This window comes from Oreochromis niloticus, linkage group LG12 (assembly GCF_001858045.2).
Source record: "Oreochromis niloticus isolate F11D_XX linkage group LG12, O_niloticus_UMD_NMBU, whole genome shotgun sequence".
In the NCBI taxonomy this organism is placed as follows: domain Eukaryota; kingdom Metazoa; phylum Chordata; class Actinopteri; order Cichliformes; family Cichlidae; genus Oreochromis; species Oreochromis niloticus.
In genome coordinates, this window is record NC_031977.2 from 16,826,952 (window position 1) to 16,848,479 (window position 21,528).

The window sequence follows — 21,528 nt, forward strand, 5'->3', positions numbered from 1 at the left end:
AGAAACATACACAATTTTTCTTACATATTTACATTAAGGACAATGGTTACTATATACAGAGAGTACTGTACAGTTATTAAATTAAATAAAAATAACTACAGATAAGAGGCAAACCAGGTTGTAGTGCGAATCGGTTGATTAACTTATTGCAGTTACAGTGCTGATGTAAACATCTATGATTGTTGGGAGCAGTTCTGATTGTACAGTCTGACAGCTGCAGGGAGGAAGGACCTGCGGAAACGCTCCTTCATGCATCTAGGATGCAGCAGTCTGTCACTGAAGGAGCTCTGCAGTTCAGCAACATTTACATGCATGGGGTGGGAGACTCTGTCCATCAGAGATGTTATTTTGGCCAGAGTCCTTCTGTCTCCCACCACCTGCACTGGGTCCAGGGTGCATCCCAGAACAGAGCTGGCCTTCCTGATGAGTTTATCCAACCTCTTCCTCTCAGCTGCCGATAAACCGCTGCTCCAACATACCACACTGTAAAAAATGACAGATGCCACCACAGAGTCATAGAAGGTCTTTAAAAGCGCTCCCTGTACTCCAAATGACCTCAGCCGCCTCAGCAGGTAGAGTCTGCTCTGACCCTTCCTGTAAATGATGATGGCCTGCACAGCTTAAGTAATTGTTTTGATAAGCAAGATAAGAAGCCAGTTTTAGAAATCATTTCAAAAATCAATTTTGTATCTCTCTGTAACTTTTTTTAGCAACTGAAAGTTATTATGCTCTTAGTGTAATCAAGAAATCAAAATGTGAAATAGACAAATTACACTTACAGATGTGCAAGCTTTCAGCTTACAAAAGAAAGAAATGATTTCATTTCTCTTTTGGGTGTTAGAAAGCCCATGGACCCCAGACTCAGATTTTGAAAGCCATCGATTAGCAGCCTGTTAATGTAAGAGAAAAAAAGTTAATCTGGAGAGAGAGACAGAGGAGCAGCTGTACAAAAAGCATAAAAGAAAGCTGACGTCCAAAAATAACTTTGTCACTCACTGGACAAGAGGACCTGTGCATTACAGAAATCTACCAGGCAAACATATTTTTAAATGTCAAAAAGAGCTTTGGGAAGCAGCCACCAGAAGATGAGTGCACTGTGGTCTTAAATGGATGGACATAGTCACTCAACATTTTATCCCTTTATATTCATTAACCTGAGTAGGTGAATATCACAATGAGGCAAATCATAACAACAGGACGCTGTTGTAAAAATGTGTTTCAGGTGCATCTTAGACAACGTGAAAAGAAAACAATGTGGTTTACCTGCAAGACATGGCACCAGCATAGAAGGATAGCTGACTCTGGAAAAACCTTCTGCAAAGCATTTATTTCCGCAAAGTCTTTGTCAACCATAAATGCTCTACAGAAAAAAAGAAAACACTAAATGAGATTAAACAGTATGAAAATGTTTTTGCTATCTCGAAGCACCACTTCAATGCCAAATTAAACATTTCAACTCACAAGTAGATATATAAAATACTGCATACAGCCTATAGGAATAACTTTAACAACTAGAAAGGAATGTTTTTTGCAGCCCATGCTGCAGCTATAGCATTAGATTCTGGCATGTTATAACTTTTTTGAAAAGGAATTATTTCAAAATTAATAGCTGTCAATGTATTATTTACCTCGGGGAAGTTGGTAAATGCTCACAAACTATTCCAAGAACGATTTCCAGGGTTTTCTGACTTTCGTTGCTGACAATAGCATAGGCCACAGGGACTCCACGCCCATGATCATCTCTTACAACAAGTGTGAATAAGGGAAATGAATACTGGTTAACACAATGCGTGGTGTCAACAAATACTAACTGTTTTGCATAGTTCTCCATGTTTGATTTCATTACAGGTGTCTGCAAAACAATCATTAGTTCTTGATCAGATGTGTATGGTTGATAGAAGAGAACATGTTCTTGATGTTTTCCATTAAGTAAGGTATGTACACTTTGACTGTCTCTACAGTTAAAGTGCTTCTTCCTCATCATGCAGGTTCTAACACTGTCAATGTCATGTGGTGTGACAAAATGCTCTCTGTTGTGAAGATCTCTGTGTCCATGTTCTTTGGCCCATTTATGACATTCGGTTAGTATGATGGCTGGCTTAGTTCCAAGGGAAAGCAGTTCCTCAATCTTCCTCCTCAAATCACTGGAAATATTGTTGAAATGTGCGTCTTTTGGGTCCGAAGGATCATGCCCATCATGCTTATCATATGTAAGCTGCACGATGACTGTGTGGTCTTTCCAACATTTGAGTACTTTAAATGAAACATAGGCCTTACAGCCCACTGCTCTGTAGCTGTTTCGACTTTTTTTTCCAGCTCTGATGCAGTTGAATTTGTAATAGTCTCTTTTCCTGTCTTTACCTGAGGCCACATTTAAACATTTATAATGTCCATGAAGGGTTAATGAGTTCAATTTTTCTAACACAACACTGAATGGGTCCTCCTGGCATTGTGACACATGCACACAAAGTTGTGTATCTTTTCCAGTTCTTTTTTTTTCGTCATTCAGGACACTTCTTCTAATTATATCGTCTATTTCTGGTGGAAAAATAACAAAGGTTTAATTAGTCAATATTCATTAATTCATTTTAACTTGTTTTGGGGTTTTTTGCAATACAATGTAAATATTAAATATAATATTAAAACAATATATATATAATATACAGTGGCGGTCCTAGCCTGTTTGGCGCCCTGGGCGAACACTCCCTCTGGCGCCCCCCCCCACACATACACACACAAAACATGTTAGGGATTGTACATTAACATAAAACTGTTGTCCACACACACATTTGAAGAGAGAGAGAGAGTATGCATAGTATGCAAACGGCTACCAAACAGCCATCATAATTCGTCATACAATGAGAACAGGACAAATCAACAACTGACAATGACTAATTAATATTAAAATCTGTAACATAATGTATTGTTTGGAGTTTAGTCTGTTACTGTTACTATTTTTACCATTTCTTCTTGGGGCAACTGTAACCCACATTATTTCCTTAGGGATTAATAAAGTATTCTGATTCTGATTGTTTCAGGATGACCTGCCATTATCCAATGACACATCTGCTTACCTGTATCATTTGTTCGTTTCTCCTCCTCTTCTTTTCTATTTTTTCTAAACTGAGGACCTGATGACTTTGAACTTTTCTTGTCCATCTTCCATTGGTTTTCATTTTGCACTCCAGTCTGAACACCCATCCCTCAACCAGAGGATCACCACAACATAACCTAACAGACCTACACCTTAGTTCACAGATTAACTTTGTCTAGGGTGTATTTCTGGGATTTCACACAACCCAGGATTCAAATCATGAATACATAATGGGCTTGGATTTACAACATTATGAATGAAATGTGCTCTATTTGGAAGCAGCAGGTCTCCCTCCCCTTTCGACGGGTTATGTGTGAGACTTTAAATCATCAAACTGTAAATTATAAATTTTAAATTGTTATTGATCCCTTTACCCCGAGTCCTAAAGTGTATATTTATTTTCTTACTCTACTATATTTATTGTTCGTTTATTTGCACTGCTGTAACTGGAGCCTCGTCGTCTCGTCTCTCTATATACGGACTGTATGTAGCGGAGATGACAAAGTTTACTTTGACTTCAGCAGCGCGCAGGCGCACCGAGGGCTCTCACGCTGAGTTTTCGTGTATAGAATTTCGAAAAAACATCGGTGCAAATTATAAGTCTGTATCATAAAGTCCGATTTCGTGTTTGTTGTTTTGTTTTTATTTTGTTTTATTTTGCGAGTTGGTTATTAGATGCTGCTCCAGCCAGCCAGAGAATCCCCCGCCGCCCCGCCCTCTCCTCCCTGTGCCGCAAGCAGCAGGCGCACCTCGCAAACGGAGGGCGCCCTTACTCCCAGCAAATGGGCGATAAAAAACCGATCGGTGCCAATGACATTACCAATATGCGCTGGCTGCCGTCGGGGCAGCATGAGTACGAGCATTTTTTTTAATTATTTTTTTTGTGCCGATGCCCGTGATGCCGCCCCCCATCACGATGCCGCCCCGGGCAACCGCCCGTGTCGCCCGTATCTAAAACCGCTACTGATAATATAAAACAAACAGCGGCTAAAAGAAATGCCTAAACTTTCATATGGTATGTCTCTGGCAACTTTAACACGATGTCCCTGGGACAACATTTACAGTGTAAATGTTGTCCCAGGGACATCGTGTTAATGTTGTCCCAGGGACATCGTGTAATTTACACGATGTCCCTGGGACAACTTTAACACGATGTCCCTGGGACAACATTTACACGATGTCCCAGGACAAATTTGTAAATTTCGGGATTACTGTTAATCTCCATAGAATCAAGAACTCATGTCCAGTTTCACAGCTATGGACCAGTTAATTATGTTTCCAGGTGATATTTTGATTCATAGATTCAGCACACAACCATTAGTCTAGGCCTTTTAGTTCAAATTCTCTTCACTTATGTTTGTAAAATGATCAGGGAAGCTACTGCAATTTTGCCTGACATTGTTATGACAGCTATATTCACCTGTACATTTATTATATATCATAATATATTGACGGGAGAGCTATATTCACCTGTACTTTCATAATAAATCATAATACATTGACACGCAGTCTGGAGAACACTGGTTCGCAAGTAGCCTATCACTAGCAAACAAACAGCTATCCATTTCAAGGAAAACATATGTATTATGCTTACCGTTTATTAAAGAAAAGTATCTTGAGAGGAATTGAAATTGCTGGATCAGCGGACAAAAGGCGGTTTCTCGAAGAACATTTGTTTTTTTAAGGCGAAGTCGCAAAAGTATGACGTCACAAGAAGGTGATTGGTTACTTGTAATGTGGACCCTGGAAGAACATTAATTATGATGATGTGGGAACAACGCCAACACGACGATATCAGATCGTCCCCGCTACACAACCCCTGACATGTACAACTCTTGTTTTTCTTCTGTGTTACCCAAGACATGAAAACAAAAAGCTATAATGACTGAATTATATTGTATTGAATGTAGAACTAGAACTGTTGGGATTTATCATATATAATCATGTATAACCATTACAGGCATTAAACACTGTCCACTCTGCTATATCTTTAAAAATAATAAATAATTAATTAACACTTAGAACACAAATCTTACTTATTCCAAGCTATTATGTGCATTCAGAGCTATTCTAATTTGTTTTTATTTTGTTACATTGTAGGTGCAATTGTAATGTACTCATATTCATGTAGTCCTTTTTTTAGTCATACCACTCAAAGAGCATTTAACTACAAGTCGCGCTTTAACTAAGGCCCTGCGACTGATTAGTGACCTGTCCAGGGTGTACTGTGACAGCTGGGATAGGCTCCAGCCCCACTGCAACCCAGAATTAGATGAGTGGAAGATGATGGGATGGAGATTCCCTCATTATCCTTCAAAGACCAGCGTGTGTCTGTCCCTGCAGGAAACTGTGCTCAGAGATTTGAGAACGCAGACTGTTCTCATGTTTGGGCGGCTCTGCCTCAGGAGGTAGAGCAGGTTATCTACCCATCAGAAGGTCGGTGGTTCGATCACTGGCTTCTCTGGTCTGGACATTAAAGCATTCTTGAACAAGATTCTGAACTCTGTCTTCTGAGTATATGAATGTTAGGTTATGGATAGAAAGACGTATTTTGGTGAATGAGAATTATAGGACGAAAGTTCTTTGAGTTCATTTCTCATGGCAGTGTTGAGGTCTTCCCACACTGGTGGGTCAAATTTTTGTATCTGAATAGATAGAAAAATTTGTATTTGTATTTCAAATTGTTTATATTTTTGGTCACTCAGAAGGAAAAGACACCAAATGTCAGGATAAAAGAATGACATTTAGGGGTTTTTTACTGATGACAAATGTCAAACAAGGTCAAATTTAACTAGAATAAGTTGTAAAGGTTAATCTGTAAATAAGCAAAGTTAGTTACCACAACAAGGGAGAAAATGCCACAGCAGCTGGAAAAAAGAAGGAGATATTTGCATGGTGGCTATTATAAGTATTCCTGAACTACTAATGTGTCCTTTGTACAGGAATAGTCTTTTATGAAATGTGAGGTATGAAGTAGAAAATATGAATATATTTATTATCTAAATATTTGATATCAAGAAGAAAAGGGACTGGCAGATCCTCCCACAGTTAAAATTTATGCTAGTCAATAGTTGGGCTGTGTTTTATCCCTCAGACATGAATAGAGGACCCCAGTGAGGTCAGAGGTCATTCTCAAGAGGCTCATTTGTCAGGACTACAGTGAAGGGGCTCAGTGTATCTCTGCTTGGAATTCAACCAAATTTGGGGAGACCTACACTAAAAATCCCCTGTCACAAAGGCATTGCACATGTTGAAAAAAACAGATGAGTGTTTGTGTGTGTGTCGTTCTTTTTATTTTCAGGCCTTGTTTAGTGTGAGAGAGGCTGTGCAAGGAGGTGCTCGCATACTGAAAGATGGAGGGGATGGAGGTCCTATTCAGACTTTGCCAGCTGGCTGTTATATAACAAGATAAATGGGACACAAGCCCGACTGACTGGATGCATTAAGTGAAAGACTCCTCCTGAAACCAGAGGAAGGAAAAGAGAGGGAGAGAGAGAATTATTAATGTGATTATAAAGTCACGTTATGGTGCAACATACATTACATTAGTTTACAGTAAGTGTTATTATGGTTTGGTTCAGCATAAGTCTGCATGAAATTAGTGTATGTCAACATAATGTCCTGTGGAGTGATGGGTGCACAGCTTGGTGTGTGTGTGTGTGTGTGTGTGTGTGTGTGTGTGTGTGTGTGTGTGTGTGTGTGTGTGTGTGTGTGTGTGTGTGTGTGTGTGTGTGTGTGTGTGCACGTGTGGCCCAGCCCACTGTTACAAAACATGTCCCTCAGTTCCCTTTGAGGAGGCTCTAGCTGGCAGTGGGGTCCCTGACGTTAGTGTTGCTCCCTGGCCGCCTGCTGTCTGGACCATGGCTGCACAGCAGGTTATAGTTCTGCTGGCTCTCGCCTCCCTGGGTGTCGCATCTAAACCGGACTGTAAAGAGCTGGTCAAGCCTCTGGTGCTGGACAGCCACAGCCCTGTGAGTATGAGCAACCATTTGTTATGAACCAGTCATAACAGTGATGCATATTAATGTGAACTGAATAGCTGAATCTTGTGTTATTGGTGGGATTGTTGCAAAGTAAAGATCCCAGTATATGTTATTCTTATTATTCTTCATCCGCGAACTAGTCTCACATCATTTGCCGTAGACACACTGTTCATACGCCAAAACGACGGGCTTGATCATGTGCTGCATGCTTCTATTCAGATTTTTAAATTTTCATGCAGTTTCTGAAATATTCCACTTTTTCTGTTAATAAAGTCCCATTGACTTTGAATGGAGAGGCAGCACTCACTCACTTTTCTGCTTTCACTCTCCTTCCTCTGGGCCCATTTTCTTTCACGTCATTCGCCCATTCAGACGTCGTTGTCACACCACGATGAATATCACGAATGTGCCAAAAACAATATCGCGTTTTTCCACAGTAACTTCTAAGGTCTTTAAATTATTTTCAAAGATGTCACAAAGATATCTCTCAAATCCCTCCCCCATTCAGCTGAGCAATAGTGAAAACTAAGTAGGTCAGAGTGAGAAAAGCACCAAAGCTCGCCTGAAAATTGTCTGTTTAACCTGCCGCTGTGACCGTCATTTTCACCCTTCAGCCATCCTTTTATCTTCAAAACAGAGCTACGCTTGTCTTCTTTTCAAGGAGCCCTTCCCACACATGCATACTTCTTGAACCGGAGCCGTTTGTTTCAGAGGAATGGTATTTTGAATTTCTGTTCACTCCCTGTTTATTATCTCCAACCAGTTTTGGACAAAAAAAACCCCCAACCTTTTTTAACTCGCTCCCCTGACCTCACTTTAAGGTCTACACACACCAAAATCCATAGATGTGTGGAACAATGTCTTGGGATGCTAACAGTTTTTTAAACAGATGAATACCACTTTTGTTTCCCATTTTATATACATCATTTTGTGATAGACAGAGAGACGGGGTCACTGCTCTCATTTCACACCCTCACTCTTTTGAATATCATTTGTTGATTGGTTTGTCTGTGTCCAACCACAGTCCCGCTCGCTCGTCCTCAGTGGCATACTTCTCACTTGCTGGCCTCTCCCTCGTATGCTGAAGGTCATCAGTTCATGTCAGCATGGGACATTTTTTTTCTCTTTCTCTGCTTCTCAGTAAACACATTTTTACAATTTACTATTTACAGCATCCCACACCTGTGTTCACCCTACAGCAACAAGCTATTTGCTGGATGTAATGAGGTTGCAGGTTGAAATATTTTACAGATAATTTTAATACTGATTTTAATCTCACTCACTTTTTAACCCTTGTATGGTGTTCGGGTCTGTGAGACCCATGCCATTTAGAGGCCGTTGCCCCTTTAGGCAGTATATAACATCAAAACCTGCAAAATATGGTATAAGGATATGTACACTTGATTAGAACTGATTTTATTTTTTTTATAACATTTTATTGACAAACAACGAGAAGCACATTAATTCATAAATGCGATCGAACAAAGGTAAAAGGAAAAAATTAACCATGTTTGCTGTTCACATGGCTCGTAATTGGGATAAAGTAAACATCTGTTGAGTAATTTAACATAAAATTGTTTGATAGTGTTAATTGGAAAGTCAAAACTCTAGCGGGTCCACCAGACCCATGAACACTGGCTGAGTAACAAAAATACGAACACCATACAAGGGTTAAGTAGATTTAGACAAAGTTACTACTTCCTTGTCTCTCTTTTGTGTGCTGAAGGCCGTCAGTTGGAGTACAACATGGGACATTTTTCATCATGTCATCTCTTTCTCACTTTGTCAATATGAACATACAGTCTGGGTAACATAAACACATCAACTTTACAGTGTCCGCCACTTTATTAGGTACATCTGTTTTCACAGGCTATTTACGTACAACCTTTTTACTCCACAACAAGCCAAAGTCCGAGTCTACCAGTAGCAACCATCCCACTGCAGTTCCCCGAGAAATTGCATGGTCTGTTTACTATTGCAATTTGAAACAATGTGATTAACAAAGCTATCACACCATAAAGCAAATGTTCCTTGGAGTTTTTAAACACCAAAGAAAGTTTCAGCTGGTCAGTAATAGCTGGAAGCTTGCATCCATGTGCATCATTTTTATATTCGTGAACCTCGAGTACTTCCACCGTCCTGTGCACCTGGTGAATCTTGCATGTAAGCTACATTAATGTGTCCCCTACTAGAAGGATTCCAACACAGCAGTTCTCACTGATTATAGAGCAGAAAAATTATGATTTAGAAGAGCCTCAAAGTAAAATATTATGATTATTTATTTTAATCTTAGGGAAAGGGACTCATCTACCTCTGGGTTAATCCATGTTTTTGGGGAGGCCAAATGCCGTGTCTGTAGTCACAGCAGAGTAAAACAATAAAGTAATACATTTTTACAACACTTTTTTTCTAACCAGGCTATGAGAGAAAGTTGTATTCTGTTGAAAAATAAAGTCTGGTCACATCTAACAGAAACAGCAAAGTCCTGAGAGTCGATTGGATTTTATTTTTCTCTCTGTGTGCTGGAAGATTTATGGAAAGTGGGTGCTTCACGTGGCATCCTGGGACGATCCGGGCCTGAAGGACGACATATTGTCAGTGAACAGCTCCTGGTTGGATGTGTCAGCGTCCTCGGAGAGCGGCGTCATCACTATCTACTGGGCTGACCGCCTGTGAGTGTCGTGTGTTTCATGTGTGAACATACTGATGTGGTCCAGTTGAGAGTGTATAGTAAAGCGTTGTTGTTATCTCAACACAGGAATGGAAATAAATGTCTTCAGGGCATAGCCAACGCCACCATCTCAGGAATGACAAGTCACACCACCTGTATGTGTCTGTTATTTTTCCTCTGACTCACTGAGTTGGTGATGTGTGCCGCAGGTTTCATTTCTTTTAATCGCTGGGGGTTATAGTCAGAGTTATGTTTAGTTTATTTGTTTTTTTCACAGATAACATCAATGGTCACACTTCCTATCATGACGGGAAGTACTATGAGACCTGTAGCAACTGCCTCCTGTCTGAAGACACCACTCTCCTCCCTGACGGCAAGTCAAAGGGGCGATACTTCTTCCTGTTCAGTAAGTCGTTTTTCAAACCTTCATCTCTTATTTTAGCAGCAACACACAGGTTAATATTTAGCACATACTGCTTTAAATAACCGCCTTTCTTTCCCTGTCCTCTTCTTTCTTTCTTGAAAAGCACGGACCGGCGCTCTGGAAGCTTCTGAGTTGGAGACCTTCAAGAACCAGGCAGAATGTCTTAAATTCCCCTCAGAGTACCACTTTACAAGCGAAGGTCAGCCGCCATTTAGGCGTGTTCCCAGCATCCAATGTGACCATCACAAACACTATTCTCATTTTGTGATTTCCTCTTTCGTCAGATCTTTGTCCTGATGACAGGGCGACCGCGTCAACTGCCGTCAAGAATACAGAGAAAGAGCAACCTGAGATAGAGCCTAATGTGCAGTAAAGTAGAGCAAAGAGGTGCCACAGCTCTCTGAACACCAAGATAAATCTTCCTTTAAATGTACTAAATAGTGCTGTAGTGTGATCTACATGTGCTGCCATACAATGTTGTGCTGCATAATAACTTTTTAATACACTATGTTGTCTTTCCAACTAAGAAAAATCAAGTCTAAATGCCCAGTTTAAATCCTTTTAGTGGTATTTGTACAAATCTAGTTCCCACTGGTTGTGTGCGGCAAATAAAAAGGACTAACTTCTCCGTCTGTGTTCTAGTCATTTATTTTCTGATCACCATCACACTGCTGTTCCCCAAAGCATCAACAAAGACTGTTGCTGAATAACATCAGTGTTAGAGGGGAGAGAAAAGATGTTAAACTCTTAAACTGTCGGCACACAGAGTCCAGAACGCCCCCACAGGGAAACATCCTTCATTCTGCTGCAGAAAAGCTGCTCCAGGTCCTTTTTGAAAGATTTCAACAGCCCAAGGCAAGATGTGGCACTTTGCCTGAGTTCATTCAGGAGCAGTGGTGTGGGCAACAGAGGGCTATTGAGCTCGCCTTTCAGTGCCGAGAAGAAAAAGAGGGGGGAAAAGAAGAAGAAAACTGCATGGTCATTAGGAAACCTTCTCTGGTGCATTTGGGCCTGCAGAAAGCCCCTCCACCCCCAGACCCTCTCCTCCTCCTCCTCCTCCTCTTCCCCCTCCTTCAGGATTAGCACTCACACAGAAACAACTTTTTGTGTGAAGCCCGGAGGGAAAATGAATCAGAGTTAGACGTTTTCTGTTACAGGTTCGGCAAACATCCCTGTGGCTGACCATGGCTCTGCCTGTTGTTGTATTCCTGTTGGCTCTCATTGCCCTGGGTGCAGCATCTGCACCTGACTGTAAGGAGCTCGTAAAGCCTTTTATGCCAGAGGACCCCAAACAGGTAAGTCACCTAGTGTCTTTGCTTTCTCTGTCTTATTTACAACAATGGTGCTGGAGTTTTTTTTTAAAACATGTAAGGACCTTTATTTTATTTTTATTGTGCATCAAGGTGTTTGGAAAATGGATTTATGTGATGGGAGCTGGGGACCCCAAACAGTACCACAAAGCACTGGAGTCTCTGAAAAGCTCCTGGATAGACTTGTCCCCGACTTCCAGCGATCAGACTGTGACTTTGCGATGGAGAGATCACTGCTTGTGAGTTTGCTGATTATGTTATTTTAATATGTTAAGCAGACTTATGTATTTAATGCATTTCAGTATTAAAAGTGAAACATTTAAATTTAGGTGTGAAAGCCAGATTCTGTCACCTTGTCGCCTTGTTGTTTCTCAGTAACCGGTGCATCGTGGGGGAGGCAAATGCCACCATCTCAGGGATTGCTACCACATTTCGCAGTGAGTGAGCTACAGCTAGATGAATTTGTCTTCACAACAGACAATAGATTTCTACTATAATAACCCAACGCTGTACTTTGAAAGAAAATCTGTCAGACCACAAAGGGCACATCCTGCAGACTTGCTCTGACTGCCTCCTGTGGACCGACACCTTCCGAAATGGGGACGTCACTGGCAGATACATCCTGCAGTTCAGTGAGTCCTGCACTTCTCAGCACATCAAGTCAGGGTTTCAACCTGGATTTTGACATTCTCTCTTTGCTTGCAGCGAGGACAGGGAAAATCGATCCCAAACATGTGGAAATTTTCAAGAAACAAGTTGGGTGCTTGAACTTCCCAGAGGACTACCACAGCTATGATGGCAAAACAGGTCAGCAGCTATCCAAAAACCTCCAACGACAGAGTTTTAACTCCCACAGGGTGGAGATTCTGCCCTGGGAAATGTCATATTTAAGCGCAATAGTTTTTAGGTCTTCATTATTTTTGGATTGATTCCATAAAATACAATGCACATGGTGAGGAAATGAGGCCACCGTTCTCCATCCTGCTCAGGGAAACGGTCACATTTTGTTTCTCTTCTTTTTCCTGCAGAACTGTGCCCCGATGTCAAGGAGAGCACGCAGGAATAAAGAGGAAGCAACGAGATCCACAAAGCTGCATGCATTAAAAGAAAATACATACAGTGTTGTCGTATGTGCTGTCTGTATGCTCTGACGTCATGAATGCCAGGACATCAAGTTATAAATGATTTAATCTCCTTTAAATATTTACTCACAAAACCTGTAACTGCATCGTGTTGTGAAAACCACATCGACAGCTGATTTTGTCATATCACAACGCAGTTATTGAAACTGTTTTTATTAACAGTGCACTAACTGTCATACCTATTATTCACTGGAAACACAGATGTGTTGAATATAAAATAAAAAGATATTGTTAAATGTTTTTCTTACTGTGGAATGAATCCAATATATTCCACACTGTCAAAGTGGTGAGTACATTTTATAAAAGATAAAAGAAGACAACTGCTTGCATGTAAACACTGATGCTACCAATGTGCTTGTTCTGATACAAATAAACCCAGCACTGCCACTGGGGTCTAAAGTCAGCACCACATCGAGTTGCATACTTCTTCTAATCCACCTCGTGCACTTCTTGAAAACATCTCGAGCAAACACAGAAGTAGTCTGTTATAGTGTGGATATGGCTGAGAGCCCGAACAGTTTTTCAGTCCTCGTGTCTTAAGCCATCAGCCTGCTGTAATGGCTCCCCATTTCAGTCTGAACGCTTTCCATTTTGCACGATCTGCTGCTCTCTGTCAGCCTGCTGGTTCTTGTGCTGCTTGTGTGTGAGCCAATCTCACCCTGTCCCGGTCGCCTGCATCTGAGCAGTGCCACCACCTGCTTCTGGCACTGAGAGGACCCGAAGTAATAGAGGACCGGATCCAGACAGCAGCTGAAGCTTCCTATGCACATGGAGAGCAGGTATGCCTGGTAAGAACTGCTGCTAGCCTTGTGCGCCAGTTGAACATAGTGAACCATGAGGATGATGTTGGTGGGGGTGAAACAGACCACAAACACCAGCAGCACAACCACAGCCATCACCACAGCGCGAGTCTTCTTGGAGCGGTTCTGCACGTTGGCTTCAGCCAGAGCCTGAATGATGCGTACGTAGCAGACAACGGTGAATATAAAAGGGATGAAGAAGAACACGGAGGAGTAGATGGGGAAGAAGTAAAGATAGTAAGACTGTAGTTTTCCTACGTCCTGCACATCATGGCATGTGGTGATGCCCAGAGACGATATATGTAAGGTCTGCTCTGAGATCAGCAGGGGGCACACTCCTCCCAGGGATAAGAGCCACATAGCAGCGCACACAGCTGAAGCCGTCTGAGGGCTGCGCCACGTGAGCGAGTTCATGGGGTAAACCACAGCCAGGAAACGGTCAATGCTGATGCACATCACAAGCAGGACGGAGCAGTACATGTTACAGTGGAAGGCAGCAGTGACGGCTCTGCACATGAAGGATCCGTAGATCCAGTTGTTGCCGTGATAATGGTAGGCGATCTTAAAGGGAAGGAGCAGCCCGAACAGCAGGTCAGCACAGGCCAGGTTGAGCATGTAGATCACCGCCGGCTTCTTGGGGCGGATTTGGCGCACGAACATCATCATGGCAAGAAGGTTAAGGGGCACGCTGATGATGAAGACGAAGATGTAAACGGTGGGGATGAAACGTGTGGCCAAGCTACCCTCGAGAAATGCTTTGGTCTCCTCCGAGACATAATAGTGCTTCCGCGGATGATGGGGGTGAGGGGGGTGTACTTTACTGGACTCCTGCATCGATCCTGAGCCTTCATCATCTAAGAGTGACAGGTCTAGGTAGTCTGCTGCATCATCTCCAACCATTACAAAGTGGCCAGAAAAAGTCCGCAGAAAGGGAGTGGAGCCTTAAAAGAAACAGGAAAATGAAGTAGAAATGTGGTTACGCCAAACAACAATCTAAAAACATTTACACTAGGAGCAGTTTGGAAAAGCAGATTTGTTTTATCTGATCAGATTGTTAAATGCATCCATCAGGTTCAAGCTCGTCCTAATGCCCCCATATTATTTTAGAAAGTCCGGTTTAGTAAAATAAACTGTCCGATAAATTTATTACATGCATCCATATCATGAGGGTGATTGTTAGGCACGCTTTAATTACCCAAAAGTTAACTCAAAATGCATTAATGCATTTTGATAAAAAAACAAAAACAAAACAAGGGTTTTCTCATAAAATACTGCAAATAAATAAATAAAATTTCCACTTTTGTTTTAATTAGTTGACTAACCAGTAGAGATCACACGTTTCCGTGTCCCCACTGACCATTGCTACAATTGAAATCCATTTTAAAATCTATAGAAAATGTAACTATTACTCAACTTTTAGTGCCAAAATATAATTATATGCACATTATTTTAACTATAAATAAATTTATTCTATGAAGTACCAATATTTACACACATCCTCCAGTTTGCTTCGAACCCAGTAACGCCATACCATTTACCTGCTACAAAACGTTTTTGACATGAGCACCAAAAAGGTGACATCACCGAGTCTGTTGAAGTGCAAAGAGAATCAAATGCCACTATATTATCTTACCTATTTATTTATTCACAGAACATTGTTGAGCTTTGTTATTGCTTTAATGTATGGGCTTGTCCTTTTAAATTTTTAGCAGCCTCTAAGGGTTAAAGTAATTTAATTTAAGTAAATTTAATTCTGATTGTATATTTGTCAGATGACAATACATGTTTTTTTCCTAGTTAAATTGCTCTAAGAATAAATATGTGCCCCCCCCCCTTTTAAAAATATTATTTTAAAACTTATTTCATCAGGCTCAACGCTTCAATTGTTATATGAATAAATGGTTAAAGCAAAACAACATTGCTGAAAACATGAATTTTATGATATCCAGAAATAAAATGCAGTAAAGGTGTGTACTTACTAAATAGTGCTACCATTAACCAAAAACGTCAACCCTGTCACTTTCAACCCTCTTGTTTTTTGCTTTACTGCAGTGAGATTGTGTTCAGTTTTCTGAACATTCTTTCACTCCTTCCTGCGCAGTGATCTAGTTAAAAGTAGATGTTTAAACTGATCCTGCATGTGTTTCTGGGGGAGCTACAAATAAGTAAATTTTACTCTGGCCCTAAGAGAGTACAAGGCAAACTCTAGACATCATCATCATCATGTTAAAGTCTTAGGAAAATTACTTACCATTTCCAGATGGGAGCGCCGAGCTTTGAACAGAAAATACAAACAAGCAAATTAAGAGGTGATGCATGGCTTTACTGTAAATCCTCCTAATATTTAGCAGGAGAGTAGAAATTATGTTTGCTGAAGAGCTGCTGAAAGCGCCGTTATTAAAGGCAGGAAACTCCACCTCCTCTCCAACTGCATATTCCCTATCATTTAACAAGAACCATGAGTAATGTCACAGTGACGTGGATCTTCAAGCCAAACGAAAGCACAAGTGTGTTTTTCCAACAGTCAAAGGTTGCCAGACCAAAGGGGAAAGCACATCACTAAAAATGGATGCATGACAAAAGCACCAAAACAACTACTACCCATAATAATAATAACAATAATAATAATAATGATAATATTAAGGAGAAAAGGTTTGGGATGTGCAATTTATTATGAATATTGTTTAAGCATTAGACCTCAATTCTATAGCAACAACAACATATAAAAATACATCACATATAGCTTTTAAAATGTTCAAATGTTTATTAATTAAAAACACGTGTCTTTAAATTCTTTCATTAAAAGGCACTATATTATTTCATACAGCCATGCAGGCTGCGCAGCTCCAGTTTCTGAAATAAGACCGTACTGGTTCGTCTGATATTTCCATCAAACTTCTCTCTTTTGGACAAGAAACGTGAACATCACAATTTAATTCTTCAAAATACATTACATTTACAATCACCACGTGGGAAAGAAAAAAATATATAGGTACACAAAGTGGACGATAAAGTTTCATTTTGGTGCGATCCATCAAATTATAGGCAGAAGAAACAAACCACGGCACCGCGTGACGTTTTGTGCTGTTCAGCAAACTCGGTACAGTCCAAAGGCACAACCAGGTTTCTCCCAACTCTGTTTTTTCTCTCCTTTATTTTCCATAGAACTTCTTGTTCAGGAGGAAGATGAGTAAATTGACATTCACTTTGGCTTTGTCGAACATCTTCATGACCGCCACGCCTTCATACTGCAGCTGAAGGAGATCCTGCCAACATCAAACAGACTTGTTAATGCGCTGATGCTGCAAATACGCTACAAATTATATCACAATAAAATACATCACTAAGTTCTTTCTTAAGTCAGGCTCGTACTGTGCTGACTTATTTCCATGACTATTCCTGCCAGTAGTCCATAGAGAAGAAAAGGAAATTCAACCATTTGTCACCAGGATTAAGTGTTGACGAGTGAGTTTTCTAAAGGGAAATGTTTACCTGGAAATGAAGCTGGACTTTTTCCATCTCGACCCCCATAAACTTGGCTTTCACCTCAAAGTCTCCAACTTCCTCAGTGGGTGAAATGTCGAACATGACATTTTTGAACCTGAGAGATAAGAAAACCAAAAGTGAACACAGGATGTGTGAGAGGACACGAGTCTGTTTGAAATTATAGCTGAATTGTTGGAGAAGCTCTAAACAGATGTTTGAACTCCATATCATTAGTTGTTTAGTCTAAATGTTTTAGTCAAAACTTTTTGCCACTTTATACACAGCTGCTCTGCTGCTATTTAAAATATAGCATCTGGATAACATCACCCATGACCCCACTCACAATAGTCTGTTTGATGGTCTCACGGGGGGAAACAGTACGGGTGTCTCAGGGCTTGCACTTTAACATTTGTTTTTCCTTTCCCGAACTGTAAATCTGTTAAACTATTGCCTCTCTGGCTCTTAAGCACTTTATCAAATGCACTCATAGAGCCATCTCTGCACTGTTGTTACAGCTCTGCTTGTATAATGACAAATAACATGAAATCAAGCACCAAAAAGCATCTGGTGTTGGGAAAGCGAAACTTTTGTATATCAAGCCAAGTTTACTGTAAGGTACGTGAACAGACAAATAACCAAGATGTGACTGAACAAATGATAAATGTAAAATGTTTAAATAAAAACACTAAAAGTGTTTCACAGCTTCTTCGATGTAAAATGACATGTAATGATATGTAAGAAGGATGTTGGTACCAAGCCTTTTTCGACAGAATGGGTGAAGAACTGAACTCACTGGTTTGTCTGCAGTCCCTCTATCTCCAGGATGACTCCCTTCTCATGCAGTTTGGCTGCAGTGTACTTCAGAGACTGGGGCTTCCACTTCTTACTGCCCTTATCATCCCCTTTCCCATCCAGTTTTATAGATCTGCGTGAATTCCTGGACCACACAAACATACCAAGGGACGTGTTACCATTGAATCACAAGTTAAAATCATCCATCAAGTCTTTACCCTAATGAGGTTTGTTATAAATTAGGATACAACTCACTTCCTGTTTAGGTTATCCAGGCAAGTCTTGATGTAGGCATCATAGTAGTTCATCTGGTCCTGGTAGAAGGCTGTTTTTGAGTTAAGGGCAGTCAGAGTCTGCTGGAGCTTCACGAGCTCGGCCTTCCTCCTCTGTCTGTAGCGCCTTTGGTATCGGATGTCCTGTCAAATACACATTTTAGCTTCACAAATACAGAACGCGGGTCTGCATCTTTAGCTGAGAAAAAGAGCTGCTTATGAACCTTTGATATTTCGTTGATGAGGTCCTGGTATTTGTTACTTGCAGTAGCAAGGCCAGCCTGCTCCAGGTTACGAAGGTTCCTGATAATCTTCCTCTTCTTCTGCTCGAGCGGTAACTGGATGTCCTCCAAAAACGCTGGGCTGCTCTTCAGACCCTCTGGTGTCTGAGCATCCTGGACTGCCCTGCGCTCAACAATCCTAGTATGCTCTGACTCCTTAAGGAATAAATCATATATGAAGTAACAGAATTAATTACACTGAGAGGCAAAGAAAAAAATTAATCAAATGCATATGCTCCTTTGATGAATGAAAGTAGCTGGCAGGTATATGTAGAGGAAAAACAAGCTGAGAAATGTAGATCACCTGTGCTGCAGTGGCTGGAGTCTCAAGAATTTCAGGTAAAGTCTCTCCAGGTTGGATCCGAATCACATCCACAATCAGCTTTTTTGTCCTGAGGTGCACACACACAAAGATCAAATGTGACACATTAGCTTCTTTTGTTTTATTTCACGTCACCAAAGCCACAAATTTGAGCTTATGTGTTGGGTTACAAATTAGTGTAACATCAGTTACCACCAAGTACAGAACTAATAAATATCCCTAGAGCACACACCCACATTTTGCTCACACCTACTGCGCTAGCTAACATGCTAACACTTTAAAAATGTATCATCAAGTTGGGGGGCTTTTCACACCCTGTGTGTTGATACACCACTCTGCATTTAATCATTAGTTATTATTAAACCTTGGCTCCCTCCCACAGCATGACTTTTGTGTCTTCTCCAGCGGCAGATGGCGGCCCCTCCCTGATCTTAAAAGGGAGTTTTTCCTTCCCACTGTCACCAAGTACTTGGTTATTTATGGCCGTCTGATTATTGGAGTTTTCTCTCCGACACTGCAGGCACATTGAAGTGGCTGTAGTTGAAATTTGGTGCTAAATGAATAAAACTGAACTGAACTGATGCCAAGCGCAGAGAAAGATTTGAGAGTTATGTAAGATGAATGCTCAATACAGGACAGAATGTTAATCGCCTTCAAAACAATTAAAATTAAAAAATTATATACTGTATATTATCCCAAGGAGCTTGAGTCTTATAACTGACTTTCACAGCATTGTTAGCAGGGTATGTTCAACTTTTTAAAAAAAAAAAACCAAACAAATTCAGACACATTTGCAATGTTTATTTTAAATGTCTGGACTATCATTTGTTGCACAAGCTGTGAACTGTGTCCGAGAATAAGGACAAAACCAACAATGCATTCAAGGCAAGATAAGCCAGACCACGAAACGCCTTCCTTTGGAACAGGAAATGATAGAAGAGCAGGAAAGACAGCAAAGATATGCAACTGAAAGATAGCCACAAAGAAACGCACAATGTGTCAAGAAGGGTTAAGTGCAGTGCATCATATAGCAACACCAAACTCTATGTTGAAGATTTCTGAATGAGTGTAATTCAGCATCAAAGTTTTGCTTTAAATACCCATTACAGGGCTAAACACCTAAAGCCTAAGGATTAAAGTCTGTTACAGGACACACACAATTTCTGTCTCAGCATCCTCCAGTGACAACCTTACTTTGTACTGAGGGTTTTTAAGTCTCTGTCATCTCCTTCCAGCAGCTCAAACTTGCTGGTTAGAGTGAGGGAGATCTCAGTCTTCGCCAGCTGACTCAGAGCACTCTCCCTGTTTGGATCATTTGGGTCAACAGCTCCTTCACCTGGGAAAAAAAAAAAAAAAAAGCAGTACAGATTTCAGTCAACCTGTGACTAACTTGTGATTAATCAAAATACAAGTTTACTTGAGCGTACCGAGCAATGCCTCTACATCAGGGACGTCTCCGAGGTCCTGTAGCAGCTCATGCAGCAAGTCATTGCGTTCTGGAGAGATGGCGTCCAGATGTTCCAAAAGCAGCTGCACAAACACACACACAGTCACATCGAAAGTTAAAGTGTTCACATAAAATTAGTCATTGAACATATTAAACATTTTGAGATGATGCTTGATAGATAAGCGGAGAGCAGAAGCAGGATATAGCAAACAGCTTTTAAACGGCCTCTTACTAAATTTTATTACAGTCAGCGCCTTAATACATACCACAAGTATGAAATTGTGTGTTTGGTTTCCAACATCCAGCTAGTATATTTATTTGTAGGTAAAAACCCTGTCCCCTTTTCAGCTGGGATTTTGTTTTTCTTCATATATTTAACACACAGGAACTACCTCGGTGTACGAATCAAAATTTTAGGGAACATCTGTCAAATTTAACAGGAAAGTCATTTCCATTTACAACAGATGGCAAAAAGACACAGCTGGCCAGAACCTACTGACATCCTCAATACTAACCCCCTTTGCAAGGAAGTGTTCTGGAAACATAACGAAAGAAACAGGATGTCAAGTGGTGACAATAATAAAGGGACATAACGTACATATAACATATTCTAAAAACTAGTAACGCAGAGAGAAAAAGAAGAAGATTAAAGAAGAAACCTTCAAACTTTACTTGCTCGGAGCAAAATATAAACCTCTGCTAGATCTAATATCAATGTAATCTCAATAATATATTTTCTAGTAGCAGCAACAGTAAGAATGTCTGTTTCCAATAACAGTTTGTAGCATGTACAAGCATGCAAGACAGGGGCATGGAGAGACAGGGCAAGTCATTTAAGTATGAATCATGTAAAGTTTAATTATATCCTCAGGAGCAGCAGGAAGAATCTTTATCATTTTGCTTTGGTTTACCGAGTGTGTATTGATGATCTCCTCGATTGATATGTAGATGATGGGTTTGCTTAAGTTCACCATATCCGAGTATTCGTCAATGTTAAACTTCTCCTCTGGTTCAGGGACATCACACGCCGACTGGAAAAATAACCTGGACAGAAATCAGCTGTTAGTAGTTCTTTCAGAGCATGAACATGAATCCCACAGAAACTCAAAATTGCTCAACTTCCTGTGAAGTGCTCTGTATTGTCTTCCTCAGCAAGGTTAGCAGTTCATATTGACCTTTTCCAGTAAATGGACTGAGATTTATTGGGATTTTCAGGAATGATGAGTCAAACACAAAGTGAGGCAGATAACAGCACATAGCCGCCCAGCCGCTCCCATTTAGTTTGCTCTAGTCAGTCTGGAATTTGGTTGATTTTGTGGACACGCATGTCCGAACTGCTGACACGGCACAGTGGGCTGGCTTCTGCTGCCAGGATTCCCTCTACTTCCACCATGTCAGCTTAACGCGGCCAAACATGTTCATCTCCAGGGTTTACCATTCTTTGTTATCGGAAAGAAACTGGTTCTTCCTCCATCACACTTTTATCATGTTGTTTTGGATGAAA

The 21,528-nt window shown here is 40.7% G+C and overlaps 4 protein-coding genes and 1 long non-coding RNA gene across 8 annotated transcripts in view; 2 read left to right on the forward strand and 3 right to left on the reverse strand.

Moving 5' to 3' along the window:
• Positions 1-424: 424 nt before the first annotated feature.
• On the reverse strand, positions 425-6,770 carry LOC102078155 (uncharacterized). Of its 2 annotated transcripts, XR_002064041.2 has the most exons (5): positions 4,689-6,770; positions 1,629-2,538; positions 1,264-1,360; positions 780-890; positions 425-483 (listed from the first exon to the last, which is right to left on the reverse strand). It is a non-coding gene; the product is annotated as an uncharacterized LOC102078155 (long non-coding RNA). The 2 variants fall into 2 exon arrangements; XR_003213309.1 differs by lacking the exon at positions 4,689-6,770 and having other exon boundaries at positions 1,629-2,658.
• A 100-nt stretch (positions 6,771-6,870) lies between these two features.
• On the forward strand, positions 6,871-10,800 carry LOC100705730 (uncharacterized). The gene is made up of 6 exons (XM_025897187.1): positions 6,871-7,065; positions 9,607-9,749; positions 9,836-9,903; positions 10,026-10,154; positions 10,276-10,371; positions 10,457-10,800. Exons 1-6 carry the CDS (start codon positions 6,955-6,957, stop codon positions 10,543-10,545), a joined length of 636 nt encoding a protein of 211 aa, XP_025752972.1. The 5' UTR covers positions 6,871-6,954; the 3' UTR covers positions 10,546-10,800.
• Positions 10,801-11,163: 363 nt separating this feature from the next.
• On the forward strand, positions 11,164-13,027 carry LOC109204548 (uncharacterized). The gene is made up of 6 exons (XM_019365631.2): positions 11,164-11,467; positions 11,576-11,721; positions 11,858-11,919; positions 12,004-12,114; positions 12,188-12,289; positions 12,511-13,027. Exons 1-6 carry the CDS (start codon positions 11,357-11,359, stop codon positions 12,546-12,548), a joined length of 570 nt encoding a protein of 189 aa, XP_019221176.1. The 5' UTR covers positions 11,164-11,356; the 3' UTR covers positions 12,549-13,027.
• Positions 13,028-13,056: 29 nt separating this feature from the next.
• Positions 13,057-15,964, reverse strand: f2r (coagulation factor II (thrombin) receptor). Its single transcript, XM_005465636.4, has 2 exons — positions 15,676-15,964; positions 13,057-14,365 (listed from the first exon to the last, which is right to left on the reverse strand). The coding sequence occupies exons 1-2, from the start codon at positions 15,740-15,742 to the stop codon at positions 13,161-13,163; spliced, it is 1,272 nt and encodes a 423-aa protein (XP_005465693.2). The 5' UTR covers positions 15,743-15,964; the 3' UTR covers positions 13,057-13,160.
• Positions 15,965-16,077: 113 nt separating this feature from the next.
• Positions 16,078-21,528, reverse strand: part of iqgap2 (IQ motif containing GTPase activating protein 2) — a 35,850-nt gene continuing 30,399 nt past the window's right edge. For all 3 annotated transcript variants that reach the window (XM_005465626.4, XM_019365633.2, XM_019365632.2), the window contains exons 31-39: positions 20,936-21,068; positions 20,005-20,107; positions 19,772-19,913; positions 18,560-18,647; positions 18,199-18,411; positions 17,958-18,118; positions 17,704-17,847; positions 16,917-17,025; positions 16,078-16,690 (exon numbers count right to left, since the gene is read on the reverse strand). In XM_005465626.4, the coding sequence (XP_005465683.1) occupies positions 16,577-16,690; positions 16,917-17,025; positions 17,704-17,847; positions 17,958-18,118; positions 18,199-18,411; positions 18,560-18,647; positions 19,772-19,913; positions 20,005-20,107; positions 20,936-21,068 (1,207 nt within the window). In that variant the 3' untranslated portion in view covers positions 16,078-16,576. The remainder of the gene's footprint in view (positions 16,691-16,916; positions 17,026-17,703; positions 17,848-17,957; positions 18,119-18,198; positions 18,412-18,559; positions 18,648-19,771; positions 19,914-20,004; positions 20,108-20,935; positions 21,069-21,528) is intronic.

What these genes read in the sequence shown, in the direction of transcription:
- LOC109204548 (XM_019365631.2), top strand. Translation starts at nt 11,357, where the DNA reads ATGGCTCTGCCTGTTGTTGTATTCCTGTTGGCTCTCATTGCCCTGGGT. An exon ending in TGCCAGAGGACCCCAAACAG is followed by an intron (nt 11,468 to 11,575) that starts GTAAGTCACCTA and finishes TTGTGCATCAAG; the next exon opens with GTGTTTGGAAAATGGATTTA. An exon ending in CAGCTATGATGGCAAAACAG is followed by an intron (nt 12,290 to 12,510) that starts GTCAGCAGCTAT and finishes TTTTTCCTGCAG; the next exon opens with AACTGTGCCCCGATGTCAAG.
- f2r (XM_005465636.4), bottom strand. Translation starts at nt 15,742, where the DNA reads ATGCATCACCTCTTAATTTGCTTGTTTGTATTTTCTGTTCAAAGCTCG. An exon ending in GGCGCTCCCATCTGGAAATG is followed by an intron (nt 14,366 to 15,675) that starts GTAAGTAATTTT and finishes GTTTCTTTTAAG; the next exon opens with GCTCCACTCCCTTTCTGCGG.
- LOC100705730 (XM_025897187.1), top strand. Translation starts at nt 6,955, where the DNA reads ATGGCTGCACAGCAGGTTATAGTTCTGCTGGCTCTCGCCTCCCTGGGT. An exon ending in ATCTACTGGGCTGACCGCCT is followed by an intron (nt 9,750 to 9,835) that starts GTGAGTGTCGTG and finishes ATCTCAACACAG; the next exon opens with GAATGGAAATAAATGTCTTC. An exon ending in AATGACAAGTCACACCACCT is followed by an intron (nt 9,904 to 10,025) that starts GTATGTGTCTGT and finishes TTTTTTTCACAG; the next exon opens with ATAACATCAATGGTCACACT.